Genomic DNA, 12,152 nt, shown 5'->3' with positions numbered 1-12,152 from the left:
CGGTTTTTTTCCAGCTCTGATTCTTCTAGGTAAGAAAATACTACTTTCAAACTACTAAATAGTTGTATTTATTGTTCCTTTGTTAAAAGCTAAGATTATTTTGTTGTTTTTATTGCTTTATGCTTTGGTGAGTGAGTGAGATCGTGCTCGTCCATGGTCAGTGTCGGGTCGGTTGAGTTGCTGCTGTGCCGTCCCCGTCCCCTCCCGGGTGTCTCGTCCCTGTGCGGGGACGGCCGGAGGTGTCAGGCCAGGCTTGAAGCCGGCGCAGGGGCAAGGTTGAGTTGCCGCAACGCTTTGTGTGTATGGCGCCGGGGGGGTTGGCCGCTGGTGGTCCCCAGCCCGTCGGGGAACGTCAGCTAACCCCCGGCGCCAGCGAAAGCCGAGCACCAGCCATACACACAAAGCACTGCAGCAACTTAGCCTCCTCCCCGCGCCGGCTACAAGCTCGGCCCGACACCTGCGGCCACCCCCGTACAGGGACGAGACACCCGGGACGGGGACGGCCCAGCAGCAACTCAACCGACCCGACACTGACCATGGACGAGCACAATCTCACTCACTCACCAAAGCATAAAGCAATAAAAACAACAAAATAATCTTAGCTTTTAACAAAAGAACAATAAATACAACCATTTAGTAGTTTGAAAGCAGTATTTTCTTACCTAGAAGAATCAAAGCTGGAAAAAACGGAAGAAATTAAGGTCCACTGCTTCAATGCTCCAGTTTTCCAGCAAAGTTATGCATAGTGACCTTTGACCTGGGCATACGCAGTCGGAAAACCAAACTCGCTTATTCTATCATTTGTGATAACTACAGTGAAGGTCGAACTTGTTCTCAGCTGACATACTTTCAACAGGGATGACTATAGGTGATCAGAGGTATCAATATGAATCTATTTCGCCTCTCATAGCAGCCAGTGCTAAGATTAAAACTTTAGTTCTTACCAGTTTCCATGCAAACTGGGAAATGAATCTGTGACATGCACAGTGCACCTTCCTTCATTGGATGATAAGGAAAGCTTCAGATTCATAAACTAAACTGAAAGCAACCTGCAATACAATATACTCACAGTAAGCCATAAACCATTGTTCCAGCAAGCCAACAGCATAGTAACTATGATAAATATTACACAGTGCTTGCACAATGGCAGTGAAAAAACAGAGAAAACTAACAATGAATTATGAATTTATTAAAATCACTAAAATAAAAAAAATGTTTAAGAAGGAACTGCAGATGCTGGAAAATCAAAGGTAGACGAAAATGCTGAAGAAACTCAGCGGGTGAGGCAGCATCTATGGAGCGAAGGAATTAAGCAACGTTTCGGGTCGAGACCCTTCTTCAAATAAAATACATAATTGCTGAAATTAGATTTAAACTACATGAAGGAAAATATGAAAGTAAATTCTTGTACATTGCCAGCATAAAATGAACAAATCTTAAATGAGGCATTGTAGAAAGCAACAAAGGTACGCAAAAAATGCTGGAGAAACTCAGCGGGTGCAGCAGCATCTATGGAGCGAAGGAAATAGGTAACGTTTCGGGCCGAAACCCTTCTTTAGACTGATGGCGGGGAGAAGGAAGGAAAAAGGAGGAGGAGGAGCCCGAGGGCTGGGGGATGGGAGGAGACAGCCCGAGGAAGGGGAGGAGACAGCAAGGGCTAACAAAATTGGGAGAATTCAATGTTCATATAGAAAGCAACAACTCAGGTTGAAGAGGCAAATCAGCCAAGTCCTTCCTTCATGACCTGCCACGCTTTGTCCTACTTCTCCACTCTTCCAGCTTGCTTTCCTCCCACCCCTGCAATCAGTCTGAAGAAAGGTCCCTACCCAAAACATCACATCCATATTCTCCAGGGATGCTGCCTGACCCGCCGAGTTACTTCAGCTTTTTGTTCTATTTTCAGCATCTGCAGTTCCTTGTTTCTACGCCTTCCCTCACATTCCTATGTTGCACTACAATCCCAAAATACCACAGATACAGCACAAGAATGGAAAGTGATTTGGATGGCAACCCAGTTCATTATTGTTCTTGTTCACAGATGAGGGAAGATTAGCTAGAATAAACTGCACATAAAATTGCCAAACAACAATGTGCAATGTTAAGAGTCAGTAAAAGTATCTAAAATTACAAAAAAATTGGCCACCATCACAATACCTAAGCAGCACGGCATGGTCACTCCAATTCAATAATGCTATTGAACAAATAATGAGCCGCACATAGAAATAAATAGCTCCGCCAGAAGACTTAAAACAAAAATTATGGGACGCTTAAGATTTCCGAGCAGGTTCCAGACAGTTTTAAGCGGACAATGAAACAAGTGTAAGTTGGCATCAGTGAAACAACTAGTACCAGTTGGTTCCCTTATTCATTAGCATACCTCACTTTCCCAGTCAAGTTTGTGTGCACATGCTGTTGGAATTCTTTGTACTTTGATGCCAGATATGAAAAATCTGGAGGTTTGTCTTTATATCGGTTCCGTGGATGCATAGATTTATTAAGAGCCATCCTAAAATAGAGGAAGAAAATTGGAATCATTTTAAATCTAAACAGCAAGTATGGATGTACAACGTACAGTGCCCTCCATGATGTTTTGGACAAAGATCCATCATTTATTTATTTGCATCTGTACACCACAATTTGAGATTTGTAATAGAAAGAAATCACATGTGGTTAAAGTGCACATTGTCAGAATTTAAATAAAGGTCATTTTTACACATTTTGGTTTCACCATGTAGAAATTACAGCTGTGTTTATACATAGTCCCTCCATTTCAGGGCACCATAATGTTTGGGACACAGCAATGTCATGTAAATGAAAGTAGGCATGTTTAGTATTTTGGTGCCTATATCCTTTGCATGCAATGACTGCTTGAAGTCTGCGATTCATGGACATCATCAGTTGCTGGGGGTCTTCTCTGGTGATGCTCTCTGCCAGGTCTGTATTGCAGCCATCTTTAGCTTATGCTTGTTTTGGGGACTACTCCCCTTCAGTTTTCTCTCCAGGCATGCTCAATTGGGTTCAGATCGGGTGATTGACTTGGCCACTCAATAATTTACCTTTTTTTTAGCTTTAAAAAACTCCTTTGTTGCTTTAGTAGCATGTTTGGGATCATTGTCTTGCTGTAGAATGAACCGCCGGCCATTGTGTTTTGAGGCATTTGTTTGAACTTGAGCAGATAGGATGTGTCTATACACTTCAGAATTCATTATGCAACTACCATACATACCATACATGCCCAGGCCATAACACCCCATCCAGTGTTTCACAGATGATGTGGTATGCTTTGGATCTTAGGCTGTTCCCTCTCTCCTCCATACTTTGCTCTTGCCATCACTCTGATATGTTAATCTGCGTCTCATCTGTCCACAAGACCTTTTTCCAGAACTGTAGTTGTTCTTTTAAGTACTTCTTGGCAAACTGTAACCTGGCCATCCTATTTTTGCAGCTAACCAATGGTTTGCATCTTGCAGTGTAGCCTCTGTATTTCTGTTCACAAAGTCTTCTGCGGATAGTGGTCATTGACAAATCCACACCCGACTCCTGAAGAGTGTTTCTGATCTGTCGGACAGTTGTTTGGGGATTTTTCTTTATTATAGAGTCATCAGCTGTGGAGGTCTTCCTTGGCCTGCCAGTCCTTTTGCTCTCCAGTGCTCTCTTTCTTCTTAATGATGTACCAAACAGTTGATTTTGGTTAAATCTATGGTTTGGCTGATGTCTCTAACAGTTTTATTCTTGTTTCTCACTCATAATTGCTTTTTTTTACTTTCATTGGAACAACTTTAATCCTCATGTTGATAAACAGCAATAAAAGTTTCCAAAGGTGATGGAAAAACTGGGTGCTGAGAGCTCTCTTATACCTGCATTACGGAGGCAAATAAACACAGCTGAGCAATTTCAAAAACCTGTGAAGCCATGTGTCCCAAACATTATGGTGCCCTGAAATGGGGGGACTGTGTATAAACATTGCTGTAATTTCTACATGGTGAAACCAAAAAGTATAAAAATGGCTTTTATTAAAATCTGACTTTAATCACGTGATTTTTTCTACTACAAATCTCAAATTGTGGAGTACAGAGGCAAATAAATAAATGATGAGTCCTTGTCCTAAACATTATGGAGGGCACTGTAAATCAACGTGAAATTAATTTCTCCTATTACACAAACTTTCATTGTGTTTGCTTTGTGGAATTCTATCTTATTTCTGCCACTGACCAAGAATCTTGTAAACTTATAAATGGATAATCATCTTATAACAGCCACTGTTTTGAATTGCTAGGCTAAATGATAAAAAAGCAACAAATAAAGATCACATTTAAATTTTATTTCCTACATTCATCAGTATACTGTTAGGAGAAATTCATGCAACTTTTCTTGCAATCATCTATATCCATTTTTGTTTCTCTATTACTTACAATTATCTCACAACATAAGTTGGTGAACCCATAAGTAAAACAGGCAAGTGGGTGCATGGGAAAGAGTTATTGGACCTCAAGGGAGTACTACAATTAACATTAAAAAAGAAACAGCGGAAAATTATTTTCCTTTACCTCTTTATTTGCAACTGCAAAATAATTACTTTAATTGGAGAAACTATCAAAGATATCTCAAGTCATAACCGTCATGCTCTGGTAGCTGACAAAACGAGTACTCGTACCCTTGGAGCTGACGGTGCAAGTAAAGACAGAGCTCCACGCTATGGGTGAATAGTTGAGGAACAATCAGGCATGCAATTCAAAAAACTACTGCTTTCAATAACATTACTTTCACTCAGAATTATCTCAACCCAAAACGTCACCTATTCCCGTTCTCCAGAGATGTGGGTGGACCCACTGAGTTACTACAGTTTTTTGTGTCTCTCTTCGGTTTAAAACAGCATCTGCAGTTCCTTCCAATACAAAATATATATGCTATTTCCTACTTACTTGTGCCTTATCCACAATCTTCTTTCATATCAACCTACCTGCTTTTCGGAATACAACACAAAACATGCACCAAAGCTTTCTGGTGCTGTAGAAAATCGGACCATGTGGTGGGAGGTTACAGTATAAAATAATGGATTTCTGGACGCCTTACTGATACCCTGACATGAATAGAGTGGATGTGGAGGGGGTGTTTCCACTAGTGGAAGAGTCTAGGACCAGAGGCCACAGCCTGAGAATTTAAGAACGTACCTTTCGGAAGGAGATATGGAGGAATTTCTTTAGTCAGAGGGTGGTGAATCTGTGGAATTAATTGCCACAGACGGCTGTGGAGACCAAGCCAAATGATATTTTTAAGGCACAGATGGACAGGAGAATGGGGCTGAGAGAGAAAGATAGAACAGCCATCATTGAATGGCATAGTAGACATGATGGGCTGAATGGCTTAATTCTGCTCCTATCACTTATTAACTTATGATACTTAGAACAATTAATTGTAAAAATACATGAGAAAGCATATTAACCCATAATTAGAACACTGTATGCTGAATACTGAACACTGAATACTGAATACTGAAACAATTCTCCACATTTTCTTGTAGCCATCTTAAATAAAAGGCCATAGATGCAACAAGACTATAATCTGCATTGAATCATCCTTCAATTCTGACCCACCAATTTGAGGTAAATTCCAAGCTAAGTGCTGCCCACAAAGTACCATAAATTGAAAAAAATCTCTTTAAAAAACATTTAAAAAAATTAAATCAGTAACTTCAATTCCTCCAAATATTCATCAAAGAATTGTTTAAACTGAACACATTCAATTCCATGCACAAAAGACCTGCATTTATATAATGTCATCTCTATCACCATGCCAAACTCCAATATGACAAAATTACTTGACAGAAAAGCATGGCAATAATCGCAAGGGGTTTTATTGCTATGTAGACTGGAGTAAATCCGATGGGCAAAGGTAGCTAGAAAATCACAGAGATAGAATTAAGGGCCTGTCCCACTTACACAAATTTTTCGGCGACTGCCGCCATCTGTCATAAGTCACCAAACTTTTTCAACGTGTTGAAAATTCAGTGGTGACTTGAAAGATGCTACGACTCTTTGGAGACCGCTCACGACCATAGGAGACCTCTCACGACCATACAGGCGACCCCCTGGCGACATGTCGCGGGTGAGAGGTCGTGAGAGGTCTCCTTTTACTCGTGAGAGTAAAGTAACAAAGCTGTTCAATGTATCTCCATACATGTGACAATAATCAACTAATACCAATTTGGGGGATGTAAGCAGAGAAAACTAAAGTGAACTGGCAAATTAGATTAAGGGATCAGTCAGTGGCAGATATTTAAGGGAATCGTAATGAGAAAAAGAAATTCTAAGAGGATCCCAGAACATCTATGTTTAACTGGCATGGAATTGCATAGATGGATGCCAGATCAGAAAATAGAAATGGCAATCAATGACCAAATAATAAAGAAGAACAAATTGGGGGATGGGAGAAAGCTAGCCAGAAGTATCAAATAGGTATTGAGAGTTTTTATGGCTATTTAAAATAGAAAAGAGTTAACAAACTAAGCAGTCTGGTTCTACAGAAAGTGGTCTTATCAATTAATAATGGAAAACAAAAAGATGGCACATTTATTAAATATTTTGAATCACAACAGAGTATACATATACATTCCAGAAAGAACTGTCGGCTGGGAATTGAAAGGGAGAGGACTGAGGAAAACTATAATCAGCCAGATAAGTGGTACTAAACCAATCTTTGTAGTTGCCAGCAGGCAAATCTCCAGGTGCTGAAAATCTTTAAAGATGTGACTAGAGAGACAGGTAGTTCTAATTCTCCCACGTTCCCTAGCTTTGGGGAAAGTTCTATTAGATTTGTAAATAGCAAAAAGGGAAGAAAGTTAGTTTAAAATATACCATAAGGAAAATATACCATAAGCAATTACTAAAAACAGGAGTCGGGTACTTAGGAAATCTCAAGGTAAATGGTAAAAGTCAATCAGATTGTGTGAAAGGGAAAACAAATTTGGCTGATTTTTTGCAGCCCTTTGAAGAAATAATATGTTATGGATAAAGGAGAACTGGTAAATGTATTATACTTATATTTTCAAATGGCATTTGATAAGTTGGTGAATCAAAGATTATTAAACTGAAAGCTCACGGTGTTGGAAAGAACATATTGGCATAGACAAAGTTGGATGGTTAATAGGTAGCAGAGAGTTGGCAAAATGCATCTTTTTCTGCTTGGCAAGATGTAATGTGTGGTGTGCCACAGGGATCGGTCCTGGGCCTCTCCACTTTACCACTTATATTAAAGGGCAAGGATGAAAGCACAGAAGACATGGATTTTAAATATGCCAGTTGTAAGACAAAATGTTTGCATGCAATACAAAATGAAAGTAGTTGGAACTCAAGATTCAGCCCCCTTTACTTGTTTGACTACAGTATTAATGGTAAAAAAATCAAATAACTCAGCTATTGAAATTTCAACTAAATAATTCTAAATGTGTCATTTCAAGGACAGACATAGCAGATGTTTCTTACAGTTCATCGTAATTGTCATACAAGCACCCAATGTGTGCAACAAAATAATGGTGGATACAATATATTTTCTGTTTGCTAAATATTGTGGGCTTTTTAGAGAGAAAAAGGTTTTTGTAACAAACAGCAACAGACTTCAAAAAATATTCTACTGTGATCTGATAATCAGATTACATGTAAGGAATCACACTTTTCAACTCCATTCTTTCACTAGCATCCAGTTACCCGCACGTCGGTTCTCAATCTACAATTAAGGAAAGGAAAGGCAAGAGAAGGGAAATATAGTTACAGAGGTAGGAAGTTAAAACAGGGAGAAAAAAATACACTTACTCAGTGATAGGCCAGGCCAAAGATTGCTCCTCTAGTATCTTTGGGCCAGGCTTTCAGTAGATACACAAATGCCAGATCATGTAATAATAAGTTTCTAGTTGCTCAAGTGAGATCATAAACTTCACATAAATACGATAAGCAGATTTAATATCCCAGAAAGTCACTTTCAATTATAAGATCTCAGCAGTCACATTTAACGTTCAGCACCTTATGTTTGCTATTTTCAACAACTGTTATATTGGTGAAAAATGCAGATTATCTTTTGACTCAATCAGAAGTTCACCATAAACCCAATGCTTTGCTTATTACAAAGCACCATGTATCTGAAACAATGCATATAAGGGAATATAATGTATTTATTTAAGATCAAAATTACAGAATGACAATAAAATTACAGTGTAACAGGAATAATTAGAATCCTTGTAATGTTCACATGTTTTGGCATAACTCATATTATCATTTCAGGGATTCAATTCGATTCCTTTCCAGATTCATGTGAGTATAATCAATATTGATTCATTGAAGACCTTATTAACACAGTAAATCTAATATTCGACTACAATCCTTCTTCTTACCCACTCCACAGCTTTAGAATTGCTAAACAATTACAAGTCTCTCGTGTTTCAGAGCATTGAAAAACTACAGGCCTCGGCAGCTGCGCACAAAACCATCCTTCAGTGCGACCCGGAAACACCTCCTTCACCTCCGTGCGTCAGAACTGAATCTTGCAACGGCATCGGTTACATGCTTGAATTGAATATTACATAACAATATCGGATGTATTCGTCCAGGCACAGTGCGCAAGTTAACCGTAAGCAAACGCCAGGGACACGAAAATGCAGATGCTGGAATATTGAGTAACAAACAACTGTTGGATGAAGAAGGGTCTCGACCCGAAAGGTCATCCATTCCTTCTCTCCAGAGATGCTGCCTGACCCACTGAGTTACATTTTGTGTCTGCTGGATGATCTCAGCGGGTCAGGGTCAGACAACAGATGTGGAGGGAAATGGACAGACTCGGGTCTGTCGTTTCTTTCCCGCCACATATGCTATCCGCCCCGCTGAATTCCTCCCAGCAGTTGCTTTTGTAAATCGTCCTACCATAAAAATCCCCACGGATGTTTCTCCTTGATTTTAAGCTTTTCTTATGAATAGAGATGCAGTTATGTTTTTGTTCCCCTTTCCCCCCCAGAGAATGGCTTGTTCTGGAATCACTTTACCCTGTTATAACTGTATAGGAAGGACAGTTACGAAACTGACTGCGCCGAAAAATAATTCTACACGTAGCCATGTCTAGAATAAGGCATAAATAATAGTTTACCAAATAAAGATGTGGCTATTCATCAGATATTTTCTTTCTCTTACTTTCCTTGTCTGTGTAACATGTGAGATAAGTGTGACATTTTTTTCTATTCGGTGTTTAATCCGTCACTTACACTTCATCCAAACCATGTTGATGAAAATGTTATTAACAAAAAATCCATAAAAATCTATAAATTATTTATTCAAAGCAAAAAGAAAACGGATTTTCGAAATCTGAAATAAATAGTTTGGCCTAGACCAAACAGACGTTGCATGTAAAACAGTAAAATATTTGCAGTTCTTTCAATTTATTCTATTGCAATTGGTATATATCATGTGGTTCCTACATTGGAGTAACCAAAAACAGATTAGATGTCTGCAGAACACCTTCATGCAGTCCCCTAAGATGTCCTCCATCCACAATGCCATTTCCAGAGCTACTCCAGAGAAATGTGACTTAAAAAGGAGAAGCATTATTTCTGATGCCACCACTATTTTTGGGCACAACAAAGTGAGCAAAGATCAGTGCCACAGTTATCTGTACCTGTCACATTGCAGAGCATGTCGATATTCTTGTGGTCTCTTGTATAGACAATGGCATAATCTAATACATCCCTAGACCAGACTGTTGTCACAAGTTTAGAGATACAGTCTGGAAACAATCCCTTCGGCCCATCGAGTCCGCGACCACCCCAATATACAAGCACGATTTTAAACACACGGGAAATTTAAAATTCACAGAATCCAATTAACCTACAAACCTGTACGTCTTTGGAGATTGGTAGGATCAGGAAACACCCAGAGAAAACCTACACGGTCACAGGGAGAATGTTCAAATTCCATACAGACAGCACCATAGACAGGATCGAACCCGGGTCTCTGGCGCTGCAATGTAGCAACTGTACCGCTGCGCCAAAGTTCTACTATTTGCCCAATATAGTGTTGGTTATGACAAGGTTGCATTCCAAGCATTTCATCCAGAGGGAGATTCAACTGGAATTAACATTCCCTAATGTGTAGGAAGGAACTGCAGATGCTGGTTTACATCAAAGATAGACACAAAAATCTGGAGTAACTCAGCGGGTCAGACAGCATCTCTGGAGGGTTCTTCAGAAGGGTCTCAACCAAAAACATCACCTATTCCTTTTCTTAAGACATGCTGTCTAACCTGCTGTGTTACTGAGCTTTTGTGTCTATTTTAGCTTTCTCTAATCCTTGCCAATAAACCATGTCATTCCAGAGGTTTGTTTTCTTCCAGACCCTGGCATTGAAGTTGCTCAAAAGGATCAGTTTTTTAAAAAATTTTGTTAAAAAGACCAGGGTTCTTTTAAAGTTTGAATAGATATCCTCCCTTGTCTCACTCTTAATCATGAACCCCAACACGTAAAGATAGCAAGACACAAAGTGCTGGAGTAACTCAGCGGGTCTGGCAACATTTCTGGAGAACATGGATATGCTACGTTTCACGTCTCCCACCCCCCACTACGATCAATCTAATTGAAGAAAGGTCCCGACCTGAAACTTTACATCCATATTTTCCAGAGATGCTGTCTGACCCGTTGTGTTACTCCAGCGCTTTGTGTCTTTTTCTGTAAGCCAGTATCTGCCGTTCCATGAGTCTACATGAAGATAGCACTTCCTTTCCAGTAATTCTCCCAGAATGTGTTTTCTTCCAACTGGCTTTCTCATGCCTAACAAACTTAACTCAAGACAGTAATGCCAAAGTCAAAATATTTGAGTTCCCAGACCATTGAGAACAGAGGTCTTCTGCTGCTGCTGCTGTTATCCATGAGAGGCCTGACTTTCTAGGTCCCGCATTTCATATTTGGGAGCGTAAGATGCCTTTTAACAGGATGAACCTCTTGTGCTTGACAAATCCAATGGGATTAGTCCAGTGGCTGTAGAGGCCAAGACAATTTGAAACTCTGAACCATATGCGGACATGCACACAGACATCTGTCAGTGAACAAATACACACCCATACATGCGAGTTGGCTCAAGAAACCTTATTGCCTTTGATAATGACTAAGCATTCTCCTTTATTCTGAACCGTTGGATAAGAGGCAGTACAAATGTATTAAAACAGACTTCAGAAACCACACCTGAGCCAACCATTCCCTATTTCTAGACCTATAACATTTGCCAAATATTCAAAAATGTGGTTTACAAAATCAGTTTACATCAATTAAGGACAGAATCATACCTATTATTTTGCAAATTAGTTGACCAGTTAAAACAAAAGAAATCCTATCAGACTGACAGTATTGTCCCATTAATATATTCTAGTGCTCAGGAAAAGAAAGAAATATACATAAAAGGTAAAATATAGATTTTTTGTCAATGGAAACTTTTCAAAAAAATCACTGGGTTAGTCAGCATTCCCCAAGTTCCATGACCAAAGTTAGTCATACAGTCATGGGGTGATACAGTGTGGAAACAGACCACACTGGCCAACATGTCCCAGCTGCACTAGTCCCACCTGCCAGCATTTGGTCCATATCCCTCCAAACCTATCCTATCCATGTACCTATCTAACTGTTTCTTAAATGTTGGGATAGTCCCTGCCTCAACTACCTCCTCTGGCAGCTTGTTCCATACATCCCACCACCCCTCCAAAGTTACCCCTTCACCTTAAACCTATGTCCTCTAGTTCTCCATTCACCTACTCTGGGCAAGAGACTCTGTGCATCTACCTGATATATTCCTCTCATGATCTTATACACCTCTATAAGATCACCCCTTACCCTCCTGTGCTCCAAGGAACAGTCGCAGCCTACACAACGTCTGCCTATAGCTCAGACCCTCTCATCTTCGTAAATCTTCTCTGTACCCTTTCCAGCTTGACAACATATTTCCTATAGCACAGTGCCCAGAAGTGAACACAATACTCTAAATGTAGCTTCACCAACATCTTATACAACTGCAACATGACCTCCCAACTTCTAAACTCAATACTCTGGCTGATGAAGGCCAATGTGCCAAAAGCCTTTTTGACCACCAGATCTACCTGCGACTGTACCTTCAGTGAGCTATGCACCTGCA

The 12,152-nt window shown here is 39.9% G+C and overlaps 1 protein-coding gene across 3 annotated transcripts in view; it reads right to left on the bottom strand.

The window, feature by feature from the left end:
* The window catches only part of mettl16 (methyltransferase 16, N6-methyladenosin), a 118,692-nt gene that overhangs the window by 103,981 nt on the left and 2,559 nt on the right, over positions 1 to 12,152 (bottom strand). Inside the window, exons 1-2 of one of the 3 annotated variants that reach the window (XM_055657572.1) lie at positions 8,384 to 9,270; positions 2,378 to 2,506 (exon numbers count right to left, since the gene is read on the bottom strand). In XM_055657572.1, coding sequence (XP_055513547.1) covers positions 2,378 to 2,505 — 128 coding nt within the window. In that variant the 5' untranslated portion in view covers position 2,506; positions 8,384 to 9,270. Of the gene's footprint in view, positions 1 to 2,377; positions 2,507 to 8,383; positions 9,271 to 12,152 lie in introns of those variants that run through there. The other 2 variants (XM_055657570.1, XM_055657571.1) reach the window with 2 other exon arrangements.

Source organism: Leucoraja erinacea, chromosome 28 (assembly GCF_028641065.1).
Source record: "Leucoraja erinacea ecotype New England chromosome 28, Leri_hhj_1, whole genome shotgun sequence".
Taxonomy (NCBI): domain Eukaryota; kingdom Metazoa; phylum Chordata; class Chondrichthyes; order Rajiformes; family Rajidae; genus Leucoraja; species Leucoraja erinaceus.
The sequence above is the reverse complement of the archived record's forward strand: the minus strand, read 5'-3'. Positions and strand labels throughout refer to the sequence as shown.